The sequence below is a fragment of the Microcaecilia unicolor genome, chromosome 2 (assembly GCF_901765095.1).
Source record: "Microcaecilia unicolor chromosome 2, aMicUni1.1, whole genome shotgun sequence".
NCBI classification, from domain to species: Eukaryota; Metazoa; Chordata; class Amphibia; order Gymnophiona; family Siphonopidae; genus Microcaecilia; species Microcaecilia unicolor.
Window position 1 is genome coordinate 335,188,149 of NC_044032.1, and position 21,067 is coordinate 335,209,215.

A 21,067-nucleotide genomic window follows, 5' to 3' on the forward strand; every position below is an offset into this window, starting at 1 on the left:
CAGTATGCAAAAGTGCAGGATATAAGCAGTGGCAGATAGGAAAGGGCCATACAGCTCTAATCATTACAGAGAAACAGGAGGTTTGATAACAGGAGGTGGCATGAGTGGACGGAGCTTGCTGTCATATTGGTGGCACCAAAACAATAGCAATCGCTATTGAAAACAATAGTAAATTTGTGATGTTTATATTAAGAACATAAGAATAGCTATACTGGGTCAGACCAATGGCCCATCTAGCCCAGTATCCTATTCCCAACAGTGGCCAATTCAGTCACAAGTATCTGGCAGAAACCCAATTAGTAGCAACATTCCATGCTACCAACAGGGGAAGCAGTGGCTTATCCCACATTCATCTCAATAACAGTCTATGGACATTTCCTCCAAGAACTTGTCCAAACCTTTTTTTTAAACCCAGATACACTGACCACTGTTTCCACATCCTCCAACAGTGAGTGAAAAAATCTTTCCTCCTATTAATTTCATTGAGTGTCCCCTGGTCTTTGTGCTTTTTGAAAGTGTGAAAAATCGATTCACTTTTACCCGTTTACAGCATTCAGTATTTTATAGACCTCAATCATATCTCCCCTCAGCCATCTCTTTCCAAGCTGAAGAGCCCTTGCCTCTTTAGCCTTTAGTTCCACCCCCCTTTATCATTTTGATCAACTCTTTTTTGAACATTTTCTATTTCCACTATATCTCTTGTGCAATAAGGCACCAAATTGATGGCAGTACTCGAGGTGAGGTCATACCATGGAGTGATACAGACGGCATTATAATATTCTTGGTTTTATTTGCATACCTTTCCTAATAATTCTAGCACCGTTTTCTTTTTTTTTTGCTGCCGCCACACACTGGGCAGAAGACTTCAGTGTATTGTCTACAATGACAACTAGACATTTTTCTTGAGTGCTAATTCCTAGGTTTTGCGTCCTCTTTGTTAGGAATGATTGGAGGGAGAGATGTAAGGGGAGTTGGTGGGGAGGGGGGAGGTTGGGGAGGTCTGTGACATGGGTGAGGGTTATATTCAAAATGTATTTGCCAGTGCTTCAGAGCTTATATATGTTTATTTTTCCTTATGATGACAATAAATATATTTCTACATAAGAACAATAGCAGCTTGGACCACAAAACAAGCTGGGAGGAGGGGGTCGAGATGGATCGCTAACTTTCTCCCCATCTTGGTGTTACATAGCAATAAACCAAAGAGAGCCTCGGAAGCTGTTTCCTCTACCCGACAATGGATAAAGGCCCTGCAGCCGGTAACTCACCACACTGAGCCTCCACAGTCGCCTTCTCTCCCCTCACCCCATCTTGCAGCACTCGCTGCCTTCCCGGTCACAGCCTTCCAGACTCTGTCTCTACTGTCACGTTCTAAATTGTCCCTATACCAATCCCTTGAAATGACACACTGATTACGGTTTAGAACTAATTACTACTGTAACCATGAAAGGTTATTCTGTTCTGGACGGTTCCTCTCTGTACATCTGTATGCGGCACAAGCCGGCATGTTCTATAACTGAGATTGATATAATTGCTACTAACAAGCATGCACATAGTTTGTTTGGTGTCACCAGTATGGTGGCTACGGGGAGCGGCTTCAACTTTTGACATCATGCTGTCTGCTGTCTTCATTAAATGTCCTTGACAGAGAACAAGGCTCTGAAAAACCTTTGGTAGTGCTTCCTGATCACTTTGATCTAAGCACTAGTTGTGTATTAAGGCAGCAGAAACATATTTTGTTATTGCAGATTAGGATTCTTGTAATTTACTGCACTGAATGTGAAGAAGCCCTTGGGAATTGAATTGGCTTCTTTGCATTCAGCTCGCTGCTAATTGGCAGCACCACTGTGTAAAAGGAGCCCTTAGTATTTAAGTAATTTTTTCATGGCGCCCCTAGGCCACACATTTCCTCTCGAGTCGTCATGTCCTCCAACCCTCACAGTGGTGTGTCCTACCTTTGCTGGTGGGGGTGCTGAAGCCAAGCCTGCTGAAGTGGTCTGCTGCCCTAGCCCCAAGCTCCATGCTGCCTGAGGAAGTTGGTGGCATGCTTCAGCTGCTGATGCTGGCATACCCATTCATTCTCAGTTCAACATAAACTGAGCTTATGTGGGAGTGCCAGCGTTGGTGGCTGAAGTATGCCACCGACTTCCACATGCAGCATGGAGCTTAGAGGCTTAGGTAGAGGACCACTTAAGCTGGTGGGACTTAGGCATCACCGCCAGCCATTCCATGGGTGACATAGTTTTGAAGAGGGTCTTTAAATATGCTGTGGCTCCTCTGTGAGTTTGTGCACTGTGGTGCAACTTTTGGGACCAGTCTATTAGAGGTTTAAAGACAGATAACATAAGTTAATCTGTTCCAATGAGAAATGGTGCCTAGATGTGTGAACCACTTTAAACCCAGAAGTCCTTCTGATCTCAAGAGTTATCAGTATCATTTACAAAATCTTTGGAGATCTTAACCTACAAAAATAGATCTCACACACACACACACACACACACACACACACACACGCACACACGCACACACACACGCACACACGCACACACCACACGCACACACACACACCGATGCGCGGCCGTGTTCCCGCCCCAGTCTTCATGTGTCCGTGATCGGTACGGTCGTGGTTCGCCGTTCGCGCCCCGAAAGTTGACCTCGCGCGTCGTTTTTGGACTTCGCTTCAAAGAAAAAAAAAAGTGTCGGAAGGAGACCTTTTCGGTCTGCTCCCCTTCCCGTATTTCTAGGTTTGCCCTGGTAAGTTTTCTTTCGTTGTCGGGGTAGGCCCTATTTAGGGCCTCGGTTTTGAAGTTTTTTCTTCTCCCTTTTTTGTGGTGCCATTTTCGCCATTTCGAGTTTTGATCTCGCCGGCGCGATTTTTCCGCCCATGACATCGAAGTCTTCCAGCGGCTTCAAGAAGTGCACCCAGTGCGCCCGGGTAATCTCGCTCACTGACAGGCACGCGTCATGTCTTCAGTGTCTGGGGGCTGGGCACCGCCCGCAGGCCTGTAGTCTGTGTTCTCTTTTGCAAAAGCGGACTCAGTCAATTGTCTTGCCAACATTCTTTCCCCGTCCTCATTCCTGCCCTGCTGAACGTCAGCTGCACACATTGGACTGCAAGAGAGCATTGGCCTTCTATCTGGAGCGGACACAGCCCAACAGACAGTCCACCCAATTGTTTGTTTCTTTTGATCCCAACAGGAGGGGAGTGGCTGTGGGGAAACGCACCATATCCAATTGGCTAGCAGATTGCATTTCCTTCACTTACGCCCAGGCTGGGCTGGCTCTTGAGGGTCATGTCACGGCTCATAAGGTTAGAGCATGGCAGCGTCGGTAGCCCACTTGAAGTCAGCCACTATTGAAGAAATTTGCAAAGCTGCAACGTGGTCATCTGTCCACACATTCACATCTCATTACTGCCTGCAGCAGGATACCCGACGCAACAGTCGGTTCGGGCAGTCAGTGCTTCAGAATCTGTTCGGGGTTTAGAATCCAACTCCACCCCCCTAGGCCCATGTTTATTCTGTTCCAGGCTACACTCTCAGTTAGTTGGTAAATTTTTTAGATCAATCTCAGTTATGTCCTCGCCGTTGCGAGGCCCAATTGACCATGGTTGTTGTTTTGAGTGAGCCTGGGGGCTAGGGATACCCCATCAGTGAGAACAAGCAGCCTGCTTGTCCTCGGAGAAAGCGAATGTTACATACCTGTAGAAGGTATTCTCCGAGGACAGCAGGCTGATTGTTCTCACAAACCCGCCCGCCTCCCCTTTGGTGTTCTGTCTTGCTACATATGAGACTGGCTGGCACGAGCCGGTTCGGGCGGGAAGACGGCCGATGCGCGGTGCGCATCGGCGCGTGAGGACTAGCAAAGGACTTTGCTAGAAAGTGTTCCGATTGGAGGGGCTGCCGTGGACGTCACCCATCAGTGAGAACAATCAGCCTGCTGTCCTCGGAGAATACCTTCTACAGGTATGTAGCATTCCGGGCGGTCAGGAGCGGTTTTCTCCCCTGATTTTGTTTTAATGCTGCATACGGCATACATGCTTAAAAGAGCTCTTCCACAGGGATCTTCGGACCCTCTGCCTGCCCCCCCCTGAGGATCCTGGCCTTTTGGAGTTGGCTTTGCCTGTTTCTTATCCTCCTGATAAATGCAGAAGGGCTAATTGCCCTTCTGAGTGTGGCGCACACCTCCTTCCTCCCCCCCCCCCCCCCCCCCCCCCCGGGTCGGGCTATGAGGATTCTGAGGGGTCTGGCAGAGCTTCTTGGTCTGAGGAGCCAGAGTCGGGGTGCAGAATTGCCACAGAGCTTGATGATCTGTCTGCGGTGAGGATTTTCCACCACAAGGAGCTGCCAGCGCTTATTTCAGATGCCTTACAAGCCCTCTCGATTGAAGATCCTGGGAGTGGCACAGCCTCCTCTATTAATCCAAGGATGGCTAGTACCAAAAGCCTGCTCGAGCCTTTCCTTTGCATGATTCACATCCAAGAGCTTATTTCGGCTCAATGGGCTGACCCCGAGGGACCTTTGAAGTTGCCAGGGCTATGGGGCAATTATACCCTCTGAGTGAGGAACATTTGGCTCGCTTTGCAATGCCTAAAGTGGATGCCCTGGTCACGGCTGTGACAAAGAGAACTACCCTCCCTGTTTGAAGGAGGTGTTGCCCTGAAGGATATTCAAGACCGCAGGCTTGATTCAGCTCTGAAGCGGTCCCTTTGATTTGCAGGTCTCACTGTTCGGGGCGTCTGCATGCAGTTGTTATGCTGCTCGAGCCTGCCTGCTTGGTTACAGCAGGCAGTGAACAGCCCGGTGATGAAGAGGAGACCTTATCTGAAGTGGCTCCGCGGAATGGAGTCGGCCTTGTCCTTTTTGGCTGATGCCCTTTATGATATGGTCAGAACTTCGGCTAAGCAAATGGCTGTAGCAGGTGGCGGCTCGCTGCACTCTTTGGCTACGACATTGGGCGGCGGACATGGCCTCCTAAGCAAAGGTTGGTGAAGTTGCCCTTTCAAGGCCTTCTCCTTTTGGTGAGGAGCTGAAAACATTGTTAAAGGCCTGGGGATTCCAAACCTCAGCGCTTGCCCGAAGATAGTCCGAAGCCTTCCTTTAAGGTTCAGGCGGTCCACCTCCTCTAGACCTCGCTTCTGTGAAGCTAGAAGGTACCGCCCGGGGGGCGGCTGCTGGGTTCACTTTCTCGTGCCCGCTTTCAGCAGAGAAAAAAACTCCTTTCGCATCGGACAAACGTTCCGCAGCTGCCGGTTCTCGGCATGGAATTCAGGGGTGACCCTCTCAATGATGGTGCGTCAGCCCCCTCCTCGTTTCCTGTCATCGGAGGAAGACTTTCCCTCTTTTTTCGAGGAGTGGGCCAAAATCTCGCAGATCAGTGGGTCTTGGACCTGATCAGAGACGGATACTGAATAGAATTCGATGCCCCGGTGAGAGACGTGTTTGTGGAGTCCCGATGCGGTTCTGCCGCCAAACGGGCGGTGGTAGAGGAGACTCTGCATAGTCTGTACCAGATAGGGGCTGTGACCCCGGTGCCTCCCACCGAACAAGGTCTAGGCTGCTACTCCATTTACTTTGTGGTGCCATGAAAAGCCGGGTCTTTTCGCCCGATCCTGGACTTAAAAGAGCTAAACAAGTCCTTAAGAATGCGGCATTTTCACATGGAAACCCTGCGCTCTGTCATTGTGGCGGTACAGCCAGGAGAGTTTCTCACGTCTCTGGACCTGAAAGAAGCTTACTTGCACATACCAATTTGGCCCCCGCACCAGAAGTTTCTCCGGTTTGCGGTGTTGGGAAAACATTTCCAGTTTCGGGCCTTGCCTTTTGGCCTCACTCCCCGAACCTTCTCCAAGGTAATGGTGGTAGTAGCTGCCTTTCTCAGGCGAGAGGGTATCCGGGTTCACCAATACCTAGACGACTGGCTCATCAGAGCAGACTCAGAAAAAGAGAGTCATCTAGCTACAGCCAGAGTGGTTTCAGTCCTTCAATCTCTGGGCAGGGTCGCCAATATGGCCAAAAGTTACCTGACCCCCTTGCAGTCTCTAGAATATTTGGGGGCCAGGTTCGACACAGCCTCGGGCTATGTGTTTCTTCCCGAGCAAAGGCGGTGCAAGCTTCAGAATCAGGTCCGTCCTGCTCCTGAGGATGCCCCACCCGCGAGCTTGGGACATTGTCCAGCTGTTGGGATCGATGACGGCCACCTTGGAAGTGGTGCCATGGGCGAGAGCGCACCTGAGACCTCTACAGTATTCTCTACTTCAACGATGGTCTCCAGTATCTCAGGATTATCAGTGCAGACTTTCTTGGCTCCCTGCGGCCCGCCTCAGTATGGAGTGGTGGCTCTCGGACAGCATGTTGCGGCGGGGAATGCCGCTGGCGCTCCCCGATTGGTGCCTGGTGGTGACAGATACCAGCCTGAAGGGCTGGGGCGCACATTGCCAGGGGAAGCATGCCCAGGGTCTGTGGACGCCCGACGAGTCGGAGTGGTCTATCAACCGCCTGGAGTTGAAAGCGGTTTCTGGCTTTTCTGGCCTTTCAAGTGACCCTGGAAGGATTGGCTGTCCGAGTGATGTCGGACAACATGACAGCAGTGGCCTACATAAATTGACAAGGCGGCACTCAGTGCAGAGCTCTAGCCGCGCAGGCCGAACAAATTTGCCACTGGGCCGAGGCTGCATCTACAGTCGCCTGTCAGCAGCTCACATTGCAGGTCAGAGCAATGTGCAAGCCGACTATCTAAGCAGGCATCAGATCGATCCAGCGGAGTGGGAACTAGCAGACGATGTATTCTTGCAGATATGTGCCAAATGGGGCAAGCCAGTGATGGATCTTATGGCGACCAGTTCCAATGGCCAAAAGTACCGTGCTTCTTCAGCAGACGGAGGGATCCTCGCTCTGGCCGGGTTGGTATGCCATGGCTCAACCCTGGCCCCTGGGCTTGCTGTATGTCTTTCTTCCGTGGCCCTTGATAGGGTGAGTGCTCCTGCGGATTTGGCTGCATCCAGGAGAAGTGGTGCTCATCGCCCCGGATTGGCCCAGGAGGCCTTGGTATGCGGACCTCGGACAGATGCTGTTGGAGGCTCCCTTTCCATTTCCTCTGGTTCCGCACCTGTTGTCACAGGGTCCGGTGGCCATGGAGGACGCCTGCCGCTTTGGTCTTATGGCATGGCAATTGAGAGGGCGCAATTGAGAGATAAAGGCTACTCAAATAAGGTAATTTCCACTCTCCTGCAGGCCCGTAAGCGCTCCACTTCCGTGGCTTATGCCAGGATTTGGCGCCAGTTTGAAGTCTGGTGGGTTTCAAGAGCGCTTTCTCCGTTGCGGGCTCCTGTCTCGCCGATTCTGGACTTTTTGCAGGATGGTGTACACAAAGGCTTGGCCTATAATTCCCTGCGGGTGCAAGTGGCAGCATTGGCCTCCCTGCGTGGCAAGGTTGAAGGCATGTCCTTAGCTGCTCATCCAGATGTGGCACGGTTTCTTAGAGGGGTGCTTCAGCTCTGTCCTCCCGTGCGGGCACCTTGTCCAGCTTGGAACCTGGGTTAGTATTGAAGGCCCTTCAGGGGGCTCCCTTTGAACCGCCTTTGGCGTGCTTCAGAGAAAGATTTGGCACTGAAGTCCTGTCTTTTTAGTGGCCATTACCTCGGCGAGACGGTTGTCAGAGCTCCAGGCGCTGTCCTGTAGAGACCCTTTTCTGCAATTCTCAGAGTCGGGGGTCACGGTTCGGACCGTGCCTTCCTTCATTCCTAAGGTGGTTTCAGTGTTTCACCTAAACCAGCCTGTTTTTCTTCCCTCCTTTGTTGAGGAGGAGTTTCCAGGTTCATTTGGGCAGTTGCACCTTTTGGATGTGCGCAGGACTCTGTTGCAGTATCTGTGAATTACAAATTCTTTCAGGACCTCTGATCATCTTTTTGTGCTGTTTGCAGGTCCTCGCAGAGGGTCTTCAGCGTCTAAAGCCACTATTGCCCGTTGGCTCAAAGAAGCTATCTTTTCAGCATATCTGCTGTCTGGCCGGGCTCCGCCTGAAGCCTTTAAGGCACATTCCACAAGAGCGATTTCCTCTTCCTGGGCGGAAACTGGAGCACTATCTCTTCATGAGATTTGCAGTGCTGCAACAAGGGCTTCTAAGCTCTCTTTCGCCTGCCATTACAGGCTGGATGTGGCTGCCAGGAGGGATGCGCATTTTGGAGCACAGGTGCTAGCGCGTGGTGTGGCTTGTTCCCACCCTATGTAGGGATTGCTTTGTTACATCCCATACGTAATCCATCTGCTTGATGACAAGGAAGGGAAAATTAGGTTCTTACCATGATAATTTTCTTTCCTTTAGTCATAGCAGATGAAGCCATGAGCCCTCCCTGTATGATTGTCTGTATTGCAGTGATTCTGATTTCAGGTGCTGTTCTTGTTTCCTGAAGTTATATTCCTTCCTTGGGGAGTCGGAAAACAGTCTTCAGGATTCTTGTTACAGTTATAGGAGGATGAGTTCATTCCTTCCAATTCATGTTTTGGGAGGATGAGTTTATTCCCTCCAGGAGGATGCAAGTATTCCCTCCGTTTATACAAAGTGGAGGACGAGTTTATTCCCTCCAGGAGGATGAGTTCATTTCCTCCTTTTTTGAGTTCATGCCCTTGTTATGGGGCCATCGTTCGCTGTGAGGAAAGTTCATGTTATTCCCATTGCGGTTTGCCATACTGCTTTGGAAGCTTCAAATACTGAAGAGACTGTGGAGCTAGCTGGGCCATGAGGCACTGAGAAAAGTTGAGTGCTCTCTATCTCCCCCTGCTGGTTGATGGACACAACCCATACGTAATGGCTTCATCTGCTATGACTAAAGGAAAGAAAATTATCATGGTAAGAACCTAATTTTCCCATCCTCTGTCAAGACTTTCCTGGGGATCTCACAAAAAAGCGTTATTTTGGGCTTAACATGCTATAATGTGGGATATTAACATACGGGAAGCCTGAAACTAGTACTCAAGAAGGAGTGTTCCTCCTAATTTTTATTGCAGATCATGAATTGACATTCAGATTAAGGCATGATACTTGTTCACGGTTAACACAAAAGCACTTACTGCCTCCAGTGTAGGAAGCAGGAGGTGGTCCCGTGTTAATTCCGCATTAACCAGTTAATGCCACTTTAAGTAAAATTCACCAGCTGACTAATGCTTCCATGCCCACTCTTTGCCCATATCATGCCCCTGGAAACAAAGCTTGAGTAACGTATGGTTTAATTAGCGGAAACAGGCAAACTACTGCAAAACCCCTAAATGTGGTCGCACGGTAGCACATTTCTGTGTATTCACCACGTGTTAATTGTTTAAGACTTTTTAATAGAAGGGCCCCTTAATGAACAGTAAGTGATGTTTTTTATTCTAATGAGAGTTGAATTTGTGCATTTTGTAGACATAAGTATATGCGTTTGTTTTACAGGTGAAATAGGAGATGGCTGGTCAATCAGTGATAAGGATTTAGAGGTAAGAAACTGATTAATGTTATTTATGATTAATATTCTTGGTAGGATGTGGTTGTGCCTTAACAAAGCAATTACATTTATCAGCCAACCAGTCATCAAGCATACATAAAGGACTTCAAGCAGTCATAAGAAATGTGACAGCATACAACCTATTAATAAAGTGATGTTTGTATATTAAGTGCTTGGATATTTCTGGCTAACCTTATTATCACTGCCCATACCTTTGTTCTCTCCTCTTCATAATGATGTTAGTCTTTTGATATAATTCCTTGCCCATGGATATTATTATCATACTAGTAAAAAAGGCCCATTTCCGAAACCAATGAAATGGGCGCTAGCATGTGGCTTTTTTTTGTGTGTGTGTGTATGTGTCACAGAGTTATTTTGTCTGTGTGTGTGTGTGTGTGTGTGTGTGTGTGTGTGTGTGTGTGAGGGTGCGGTGTGTGTGCAGGTTGTTGATGTGTGTCTTTTTTTATTTTGTTTTTTGCTTGGGGGTTGGGGGATGTGCTGTGCTTTGCTGGCAAAGTGGGTTGGATTGGTGTGTGGCTTTGAGGGTGTGTTTCTGTTGTATTGTGTGTGTGTGGTTTTGTCTGTCAAGGAGGTTTGTGGAGGGGGGTCTTTCTGTTGTTGAAATGTAAATGTGGTTGTAGGGGGGTCAGCCTTTGCTGAGTGTTGTTTTTTTTTCCAGGTTTTTTTTTGTGTTGTACTGAGGCAGCAGTGTTGTTTTAGATGGGCGGAAGGTAGAGGAGCACGTTCTTTGTCTGTCGGTATTTTTTGGCCATTTCAGGGCTGCTGTAGGGGAATGCTGGAAGAGAAATGTGCTGTCTTTCTGTTGGTGAAATGTAAATGTGGTTGTAGGGGGGTCAGCCTTTGCTGAGTGGTGGATTGTTTTTTCCGGGGTTTTTTTTTTTTGTGTTGTGCTGCAACAATCATCAGGCAGCTATGGGTGCTGATCAGGGACAAACAAGAGTAAGTCTGGCAGTCTGGAAGATCCGGACCGGACTGGCCTGAAGTCTGGAATGGGTAAGAACAGCAAGACAGTCTATAGCAGTTCATAGCAGCCATTGGCTCTGGCCACCAGAGGGCGAGGTGAGCACAGACGTAACACAGTCCAACCAATTCTTGCTAGCTTCCTGTTTTTAATATACCTTAAAAAAAATTTACTATGTGTTTTTGCCTCCAGCGCAATCTTTTTTTCAAAGTCCCTCTTAGCCTTCCTTATCAGCGTTTTGCATTTGACTTGCCATTCCTTATGCTTTTTCATATTATTTTCAGTCGGTTCCATTTTCTGAAGGATTTTCTTTTAGCTCTAATAGCTTCCTTCATCTCACTTTTTAACCATGCCGGCTGTCGTTTGGTCTTCCATCCTCTTTTTTTAATATGAGGAATATATTTGGCCTGGGCTTCCAGGATGGTGTCTTTGAACAGCATTGGGCTTCCATTTTTTTTTAATACTTTTTAGCTTGTTAAGGCTTCATGTGACTTTTAGTAATTGATCAGTAAATGCTCCATCAATCAATATATTACAGAACATCCATTGATTGACCCCTGAAGAAGGCTGACACAGCCGAAACACGGACCGTGTTGGGTCCCAATAAAGGCTTTTCTGGAGCATCTTACCCTTGAGTGTGGTGACTGATCTCTTGACATTGGGCCCTCTCCACCCCCTTTTTTTTCTATTGTCCACGCCTGATGTAAATTTTTGACCCTCACAGCCGCTCCTCTTAAGTTTTTTTTTTTCACAATGCTTCTCATCTTCTACTATAATAAAACTCACCCTCAACATTCTGAAGACAACGTTCTGAAGTCACTCAGTCACTCCCTGAAGGGTTCGTCAGTTCATGGTGGTGAAGCCACAACACTGACCATGTCTCTCAGCCCCGCCCTCGCATGACGGACCAATCAGAAAAAACACACTCAACGTTCTGAAACACAAAGGACCATCACAAAACCGTTCCCAGGCAACGCTAGGCAACGTAAGACGGACCTATCAGAGGAAACTACGTGGCAATAAGGGAGGAGCATTCACCAGCAGAATGGCTCATTATCTGTGCAGCACGGAGAGCACAGAACCACCGCTTGAACAAGAGAAGAATATTCCTGCTGTGGGTATGTGCAAAAATAGACCGGAAGGGGGGGGGGGGGGAAGAAATTTTTAAATGCCTAATGCCGGTACTGAAGAGTGCTGGAGGGCCTATAGCACAGACTATATTTGGGTTCGCTAGATGTGGAGTCGGTGGAGCCAGAGAACAGTGTGCCCCTCACCATCTGGGACGTGGGCGAACAGGACAAGCTGTGGCCCAGCTGGAAGGATTACCCGCGACCCAGCCAGCAGCAAACAGCGACTAAGGAAGGGGGAGGAGTAGGGAAACGGGCGGAGCGTGTTTCCCTACTCCTTCCCTGCCTAGGAATCGCTGGAGACTGGCTGCCAAACTAACGAAACAACCGCACACCGACGCACCACCTCCATCATTTGAAAGGCATCCACTCTTTCTACAACAGAAATGCAAACTAATAATACAAAACAAACAAAGAATACCCGGTTTCTCACGCGGCTGCAGGTAACTCCCTACCCCCTTCCTCTTCCCCTTTTGCTGAAGTGGCCAAGGACGTGCCCAACCATCCCCAGCCTCAGGCAAGCCATCTCCCACCTCGGGGATTCCCCAAGCACCCGGAAAAAGATGGCGCTGCTTCCCGCAGCACATAAATGTTCCAGCATTCCCCTGCAGCAGGCCTGAAATGGAGCGAACATACTGGATCACCCCCCGACGGCCCGAGACCGTGCTCCTCTCCCTTCCGCCAACTTAAAACAACCATTCCCGTCCTCAGGCAAGCCGTCTCCTACCTCCAGGATGCCCAGAACCCCAGCCTAACGGAAAAAGACGGCGCTGCTTCCTACAGCACATTTCACTTCTAGCACTCCCCTACAGCAGCCCTGAAACGGCCAAAAAATACAGACAGACCAAAAACGTGCTCCTCTACCTTCCACCCATCTAAAACAACACTGCTGCCTCAGCACAACACAAAAAAAAAAAAACCCCGGAAAAAACAATCCACCACTCAGCAAAGGCTGACCCCCCTACAACCACATTTACATTTCACCAACAGAAAGACCCTCCTCCACAAACCTCCTTGACAGACAAAACCACACACACACAATACAACAGAAACACACCCTCAAAGCCACACATCAATCCATCCCACTTTGCCAGCACAGCACATCCCCCAACCCCCCACCCAAAAAACAAATAAAAAAAAACACACATCAACAACCTGCACACACACACCCCACCCTCACACACACACACACACACACACACACACACATACACACACACACACAAAAAAAGCCACATGCTAGCGCCCGTTTCATTGGTTTTGGAAACGGGCCTTTTTTACTAGTTTTATCATAGTTTCCTTTTTTTAAAGTTAAGCGCTAATGTGTTTGATTTCCTATGTGGAGGAGTGGCCTAGTGGTTAGAGTGGTGGACTTTGGTCTTGGGGAACTGGGTTCGATTCCCACTGCAGGCACAGGCAACTCCTTGTGACTCTGGGCAAGTCACGTAACCCTCCATTGCCCCAGGTACAAATAAGTACCTGTATATAATATGTAAGCCGCATTGAACCTACTATGAGTGGGAAAGCGCGGGATACAAATGTAGGAAAAATAAAAATAAATATCAAATCCGATCATGTTATAATCACTGTTATCATGGGAAATAGATGTTCATGTTCACTGGGAGGCTAAAGAATGGGAAGTTGTGTTTCAAGAAATGTATAAAACATCTATCTTTGCTAAGTTAACAGAAACAAATATAAAATTGCGTAGAATAAATAGTGGATTCTCAAATTTGTGCTGGAGGGGATGTAGGATTCTGGGATCATATTATCATGTATGGTGGGAATTTGACAAAATTCCTCTTTAGAACTGACAATGTTAATACACCTAAACTGAGCCTTTTGGGCTTTGGCTTATGCAGGTGACCCTGGTTTAAGAAAAGTTGTTTGAATAATTTACTTTTTGGCTGCCAGAGGTGAAATCACCTTACATTGGAAATCCTCATGTGTTCCTAGTATCTGAACATGAGAAAAAAAAAACTTTCTTATGTGTTTTTAATGGAAAAGTTGATAGCCCTGAGACCTAATAAACTACAGAGCTCTGATCATCAGTGGAGTGGGATGCAGCGATGAATGTACGTTTAGTCTATATGCTTTGCATTTTGCATAGGGCATATTGGGAGAAGGTGGTTAAGGGGAAGGGTGTGGTTTATTGGAGTAGGGGAGAGGGAGAAAATGGGAAGGTAGGATATAGGTGAACATTATCTGGTACATTTATTGTTTTATTGATTACAACTTTTATTGTGATTTGTTCACAGTACATTTCGATTAGTTGTATTTGGTAAAACTTTAATAAACATTAAGAAAAATAAAGATTTTGCTCCCCTCATTTTCCCCTCTATAATTGCATATATGTTACACTGAATGGTTTCTGCTCTTTAAACAAAATACAATATTAGGCAAAGGGAATCTAAGGAAACACCTAATACAGTTTTCATTATTGCATCATTTATTTGAGGAACAAAGTTATTCAATATCCATATCACTCACGTGAAAAAGTAGCAGCCCCCTAAACTTGTTAATTGGTTGCACCACCTTTAGCAGCAATACTTTCAACCAAAAGCTTCCTATAATTTGATATCAGTCTTTCACGTTGCTGTTCAGGAATCTTAGCCAACTTTTCTTTGCAGAACTGCTTTAAATCAGACACATTCATAGGTGTAACTGCTCTTTTCAAGTCCTGTTACACCATCTCTGTTGGATTCAAGTAAGGATGCCAATCCCTAATCTTTATTTTGTTTCTCCTCAGCCAGTCATATGTAGACTTGCTTTAGTGTTTTGGATCATTGTATTGCTGCCAGAGGCGTAGCCAGGTTTTGATCTTAGGGGGAGCAGACTTTTATAAAATAGGCGCCGGTTGGTATCAGCTGGACAACAGTGTCTATGTTGTTGCTCAGGGGCTGTAGCAGGCACGGATTAATACAGGCTGTCTCCGTTGCATCCTGCCTACAAGGAAACAGTAAGTTACATCAGGAGGCAGGACGCAGAAGAGGTCCCTGGACTGGCCAGAGCAGGCAACCTGTCTTCTTAACTACAAAGTAAAAATATTCAAATCGTGACCATCACCTCAGGAATAGCACACACATTCTTTCCACTGCTAGACACCTTGTTTTTTTTTTTTTTTTAATCTCTTTATTGGTGCATGAAGCCAGGCACATTCTCGTACAATATTAGCAAAAACTATGTTAACATTGACACTACAATCACTTTTTAAAGATAACATATAACATCATGACACTGACCTTCATGTCTTTTCCATTAACTCCCCTGCCCTCTTGAAATTACCCCCCTGTGTTCCCTCCCTTTACTCTCCCACCTTCCCCATGCTTCTTGGAAACTGTATCATGCTTATCCTGGATTCTCTGAGCCCAAACTGTGGTGAGAGAACAAGGAGGGCGCCCTCCCCCACAAATCTCGATACTGACGCTTTCCCAAAGAGGCAGAAAATTTATGCGCTATGTTTACCCAATTAGCCATCTCAATCATACAATTCTGCCACGCATCCAGTGCCGGAGGTTCTGCGTCAATCCAAACTCTCAAGATACATTTCTTAATTAGTACCATTGCCAGCAAGACAAATTTGCACTGCATAGCTCCCAATCTCTGTTCTCTCAATGATTCCCCACATCCCAGCAAAGTAACTGAATACTTCCATTCCACTGATCTCTGCAAGATATCTTCAATGGCACTCAGCACTCCGGCCCAGAAGGCATGTAAGGATGGGCATTCCATGAAGGAGTGTAAAAACGTGCCCACTCCACTCCCACACTTATTGCAACCTGCATCCTCCCACATCCCTAGGATCTTTCCCCTTTCTTTAGTGATATGTACCCTGTAAAGAATCCTGTACTGTATATCTTGTAATGAGGCATTTGGGGTCAGCTTGCTTAAGTTCCCGAAGACCACCCCTAGACGGTCCGCTGAGATGTCCTCTACCACATCCTTGCTCCAAAGATCCGCTAAGTGAACTAAATGTTGCCCTTTTTGATTATCTTTGAGCACTCGGCACCATTGCGCCAGCTTGTTAAAGTGGGGCGCATCTGCAAAAACAAGTGATCCAGTTGTGTAAAGCGAACCACCACTCGACTCCTGCGTTCCACACTCAATACATAGTCTCTCAACTGGAGATATGCAAAGAATTGGGAGCCAGATATCTGCAATTCCTTTTTAACTTCTTCAAATGTTGGAAACACATCCTCTCCCGTTCTCTGAAATTGGCCTATAAAGCGGCACCCTTTCTCTCGCCATCCTTGGAATACCGATGCTCCTATTCCTGCCGGGAAGGCCAAGTTCCCCACCAATGGGAGAAACGGGCTGGCCCCTTTAACCGCTCCCCCCTGCCCTCTCCACCACCTCCATACCCGCTGTAAGGCCGCCACATAGGGATTCTCCACTAGCTTCCTCGTTCCGGCCACCGCCCAAGATTCTAGAACAGTAAACAGGTAATTCGGTCTACACCAACTTTCCCAGAAGCTTCCACATGCGTAGAATCCTTTCCCTGAGATCAGTTCATGGATCCATTGCATCAGTGCCGCCACATTGTAGGAGCGTAAGTCTTGCAGCCTAAGTCCTCCCTGTCTCCGGTCATAAGCTAGCTTAATATAACTATCCGCGGCTTCTTTGCATGCCATATAAAAGTGCCTATCAGACTCCGGTACAGACTGACTTCCACTGTCCGCACCCACAATGGAAGCATTTGTAATGGGTATAAAAGTTTAGGTAGAGCCACCATTTTGATCAAGGCTATTTGTCCCATAAAATTCAGCGGTAGGTCTTTCCAATTATGACACAGTTGTTTCACGAAGTGGAAGGTCTGTGGTCCAGGCTGAAAGAAACAATAAATAGGGCCACAGACCTTTATGTAAGGAGAGTAAATAAAAGCAAGAGGAAAAGGAAACCGATATGGTTCTCCAAGCAAGTAGCTGAGAAAATAAAGGCTAAAGAGTTGGCGTTCCAGAAATATAGAAAATCTCAAGAAGAGGAACACGGGGAGGAATACCGGATGAAACTGAAAGAAGCCAAGAGAGAGGTACGTCTGGTGAAGGCGCAAGCGGAAGAACAAATGGCTAGAAATATAAGGAGGGGCGACAAAAATTTCTTCAGGTATATTAGTGAAAGAAGAATGACTAAAAAGGGAATTGTGAGACTAAAAGATACAGTGAACCGCTATGTAGATAATGATGAAGAAAAAGCCAATTTGCTAAATAGATACTTTTGTTCGGTTTTCACTGAAGAAAATCCTGGAGAAGGACCGCGAGGGACTGGCAAAAGTACACCTGAGAATGGAATGGATATAGCACCGTTCACGGAAGAGAGTGTGTATCAACAACTTGGAAAGCTAAAGGTGGACAAAGCCATGGGTCTGGACGGGATCCACCCCAGAATATTGAGGGAGCTCAGAGAGGTCCTGGCGGGTCCTCTTAAAGATTTGTTTAATAAATCCTTGGAGACGGGAGAGGTTCCGAGGGACTGGAGAACGGCGGAGGTGGTACCTCTTCACAAAAGTGGTGATAGGGAAGAAGCTGGAAACTACAGGCCAGTAAGCCTCACTTCGGTTATTGGAAAAGTAATGGAAGCCATGCTGAAGGAAAGGATAGTGAATTTCCTAGAAGCCAACAAGCTGCAAGATCCGAGACAACATGGTTTTACTAGAGGGAAATCGTGCCAAACGAATCTCATTGAATTCTTTGATTGGGTAACTGGAGAATTGAATCATCGACGTGCTATAGACGTAATCTACTTAGATTTTAGCAAAGCTTTTGACATGGTTCCTCACAGGAGGCTCTTAAATAAACTAGATGGGCCGAAGATAGGTCCCGAAGTGGTGAACTGGTTTAGGAACTGGTTGACGGACAGACGACAGAGGGTGGTGGTAAATGGAGTTCACTCGGAGGAGGGAAAGGTGAGTAGCGGAGTGCCTCAGGGATCGTTGCTGGGACCGATTCTGTTCAATATATTTGTGAGTGACATTGCCGAAGGGTTAGAAGGTAAAGTTTGCCTATTTGCGGATGATACTAAGATTTGCAACAGAGTGGACACCCGGGAGGGAGTGGAAAGCATGAAAAGGGATCTGAGGAAGCTAGAAGAATGGTCTGAGGTTTGGCAATTAAAATTCAATGCGAAGAAATGCAAAGTGATGCATTTAGGGAGTAGAAACCCACGAGAGACGTATGTGTTAGGCGGTGAGAGTCTGATAGGTACTGAGGGGGAGAGGGATCTTGGGGTGATAGTATCCGAGGATCTGAAAGCGACGAAACAGTGTGACAAGGCGGTGGCCATAGCGAGAAGGTTGCTAGGCTGTATAGAGAGAGGTGTGATCAGCAGAAGAAAGGAAGTGTTGATGCCCCTGTACAAGTCCTTGGTGAGGCCCCACCTGGAGTATTGTGTTCAGTTTTGGAGGCCATACCTTGCGAAGGATGTTAAAAAAATGGAAGCGGTGCAAAGAAAAGCTACGAGAATGGTATGGGATTTGCGTTCCAAGACGTATGAGCAGAGACTTGCTGACCTGAACATGTATACCCTGGAGGAAAGGAGGAACAGGGGTGATATGATACAAACGTTCAAATACTTGAAAGGTATTAATCCACAAAAAAATCTTTTCCGGAGATGGGAAGGCGGTAGAACGAGAGGATATGAAATGAGATTGAAGGGGAGCAGACTCAAAAAAGATGTCAGGAAGTATTTCTTCACGGAGAGGGTGGTGGATGCTTGGAATGCCCTTCCGCGGGAGGTGGTGGAGATGAAAACGGTAACGGAATTCAAACATGAGTGGGATGTGCATAAAGGAATCCTGTGCAGCAGGAATGGATCCTCAGAAGCTTAGCCGAAATTGGGTGGCGAAGCAGGTGGGGGAAGAGAAGTTGGTGGTTGGGAAGCGAGGATAGTGGAGGGCAGACTTATAAGGTCCATGCCAGAGCCGGTGATGGGAGACGGGACTGGTGGTTGGGAGGTGGGAAATACTGCTGGGCAGACTTGTACGGTCTGTGCCCTGAAAAAGGCAAGTACAAATCAAGGTAAGGTATACACATGAGTTTATCTTGTTGGGCAGACTGGATGGACCATGCAGGTCTTTTTCTGCCGTCATCTACTATGTTACTATTTTACTATGTAATCTGTTGATCTCATTCCTTTTGTATACCCATGTCTGGTTAGCACCTAGATAGACCCCTAAGTAGTGGATACCCCCCACTGCCCATTTCAAAGGGAAGCTCTGCAGCTCCTTACTATTACATGGCACACTAATGGGTAATGCTTCAGATTTCTCAAAATTGATGCTGAGACCCGAGAATTCTCCAAAACTCCTTATGATGGACATAACTATTGGCAAAGTGCACGACGCTTCCTCCATCATCAGCAGCATGTCATCTGCAAATAATTTGATTCTGTGTTCCTCTCCGCCTACTTTAATCCCTTTGAGCTCCTCCTCCCTCCTTATTCGTACTGCCAGCGGTTCCAAAGAGAAAATGAACAGTAACGGTGACAGTGGGCAGCCCTGCCGGGTCCCACCCTTTAAAGGAAACACATCCGTAAGAGAGTCATTAATAATGATTTGTGCTGTTGGTGCGCTGTACAAGGCCCGGACCCAACTCAAAATGTCACCCTGGATGCCGAATCGTCCCATGACCAAAAACAAATACTCCCACACCACCTTGTCAAAGGCTTTTTCGGCATCCAGGCTGGCCAGAATTGCATCTCCAGCTCTTCCCCTCCCCTCTAGTAATGCTCGGCCCACTGTTAAAATGTTGGCCAATACAAATCTACCTTTAACAAAGCCCACCTGGTCCGAATGAACCAGGCTGGGGACTACCTGTCCCATTCGATCTGCTAACACCGCCGCCAGTATTTTTACATCTTGATTGAGTAGGCATATTGGTCTATAAGAGCCTGCCAACTCCTCATTCTTCCCCGGTTTTGGGAGCACAGTGATATAAGCATGATTCATTACCTGTCCCATACCGCCCCCCTCCTTCATTTCTTCACACATAGCTATAAAAGGTAGAGGTATCAAATCTTGTAAGATTTTATAATATTCCACCCCAATCCATCTGGACCAGGGGCTTTGGCCAGCTTCAATCACTTGATTACCCGTTGGACCTCTCTGCCCTTCAAAGGCGCATTCAACAGTCTTTGCTGATCTCCCGTCAATGAGGGGAGGCCCACTTTTTCAAAAAATTTCCTACACTTGTCTTTAGAGAAGGACCCCTCCTTATAAAGAGACGTATAAAAATCCACAAATTCCTTTTGAATCTCTTTATGCTCTGTTATTAACTTCCCTCCTCCGTCCCTTAATTTGCTGATAAACTTTTTGCCCCCCCCCCCCCCCCGATTTTGTTTCACCAAAGCTGCCAATAACGTACCAGTTTTGTTGCCCCATTGGTGTAGCCTATACTTATACAATTGGATATTGCAGAGTGCCCCCGCATTCAGAACCTCCTGCATCTCTTTCCTGCATTGAATATACACCTTCCTGTTGTCCTCAGAGGAGGACCCAATGAGGTTCCGTCGGGCCTCTCTCAATTTCAGAGTGAGAGCACCAATTTGCGCGTCCCGTTTTTTCCTCTGATATGCGGCATATGCAATAATTTCCCCCTGAATCACCGCCTTTGCCGCCTCCCAGTATCCCTAATATAGTCCAGCCAATTCTGTCGCAAGAATGATGCGAAAGTCCCTGCTCTGATACATTGCCGGATTCATCCGCCATCGAGCCGCCCTTCCCCCTCCTCCCCAGTGCAACTCCACCCACACTAGGGCATGGTCCGAGATATCTGGCTCTCCAATTCCCGTGTTGATCGTTTTTAAACTCACCAAGTGAGACACAAGCAGGTAGTCCAAGCGTGAATGTACTCCATGTGGGTGTGAGAAAAAAGTATAATCATGTTCTTCTAAATGCTGCATACGCCAAATGTCCACTAACTCCAAATCCCTCATTACCATGTTCACTCCTCTCTCCTCATGGGCTTTCTCTGCTCTCCTTGGGGGTTTGCAGTCTATGGATGGATCTCTCTTAATATTGAAGTCTTCCCCTACAATAAGTTGATATTCATCTAATGGCATCAATTTGGCCACCAGTGTAGTAAAACATTTATGTGTGTATACATTGGGCGCGTAGACACTGCAGAGCCCCACTTTAACACCTTGCAATAAGCCCGTCACTACTATGAATCTCTCCTCTGGATCTTGATACATTGTGTGCATATTGAATGCAACTGATTTGCGAATCATTATAGCTACCCCTCGCTGTCGCCCGTTGTATGCTGCAAAGTATATATCACCTACCCAATCCCTGTTTAATTTGAGGTGTTCATTTCTATTGAGATGTGTTTCCTGTATTAAAGCTATGTTGGTTTTCTGCCTCCTCAGTGTTTGTAAGATTTTTGCACTCTTTACCGGGGAGTGCACTCCATCAACATTCAACGATACTATTTTTAAATTAGCCATGCCACTCTATACTTAGCTGCCATCACTGCATAACTCCTTGAA

The 21,067-nt window shown here is 47.2% G+C and overlaps 1 protein-coding gene across 1 annotated transcript in view; it reads left to right on the top strand.

Annotated features, from left to right (window-relative positions):
* The window catches only part of ZCCHC7 (zinc finger CCHC-type containing 7), a 746,336-nt gene that overhangs the window by 214,136 nt on the left and 511,133 nt on the right, over window positions 1-21,067 (top strand). Inside the window, exon 3 of the mRNA XM_030194364.1 lies at window positions 9,427-9,470. Within this exon, the coding sequence (XP_030050224.1) occupies window positions 9,427-9,470 (44 nt within the window). The remainder of the gene's footprint in view (window positions 1-9,426; window positions 9,471-21,067) is intronic.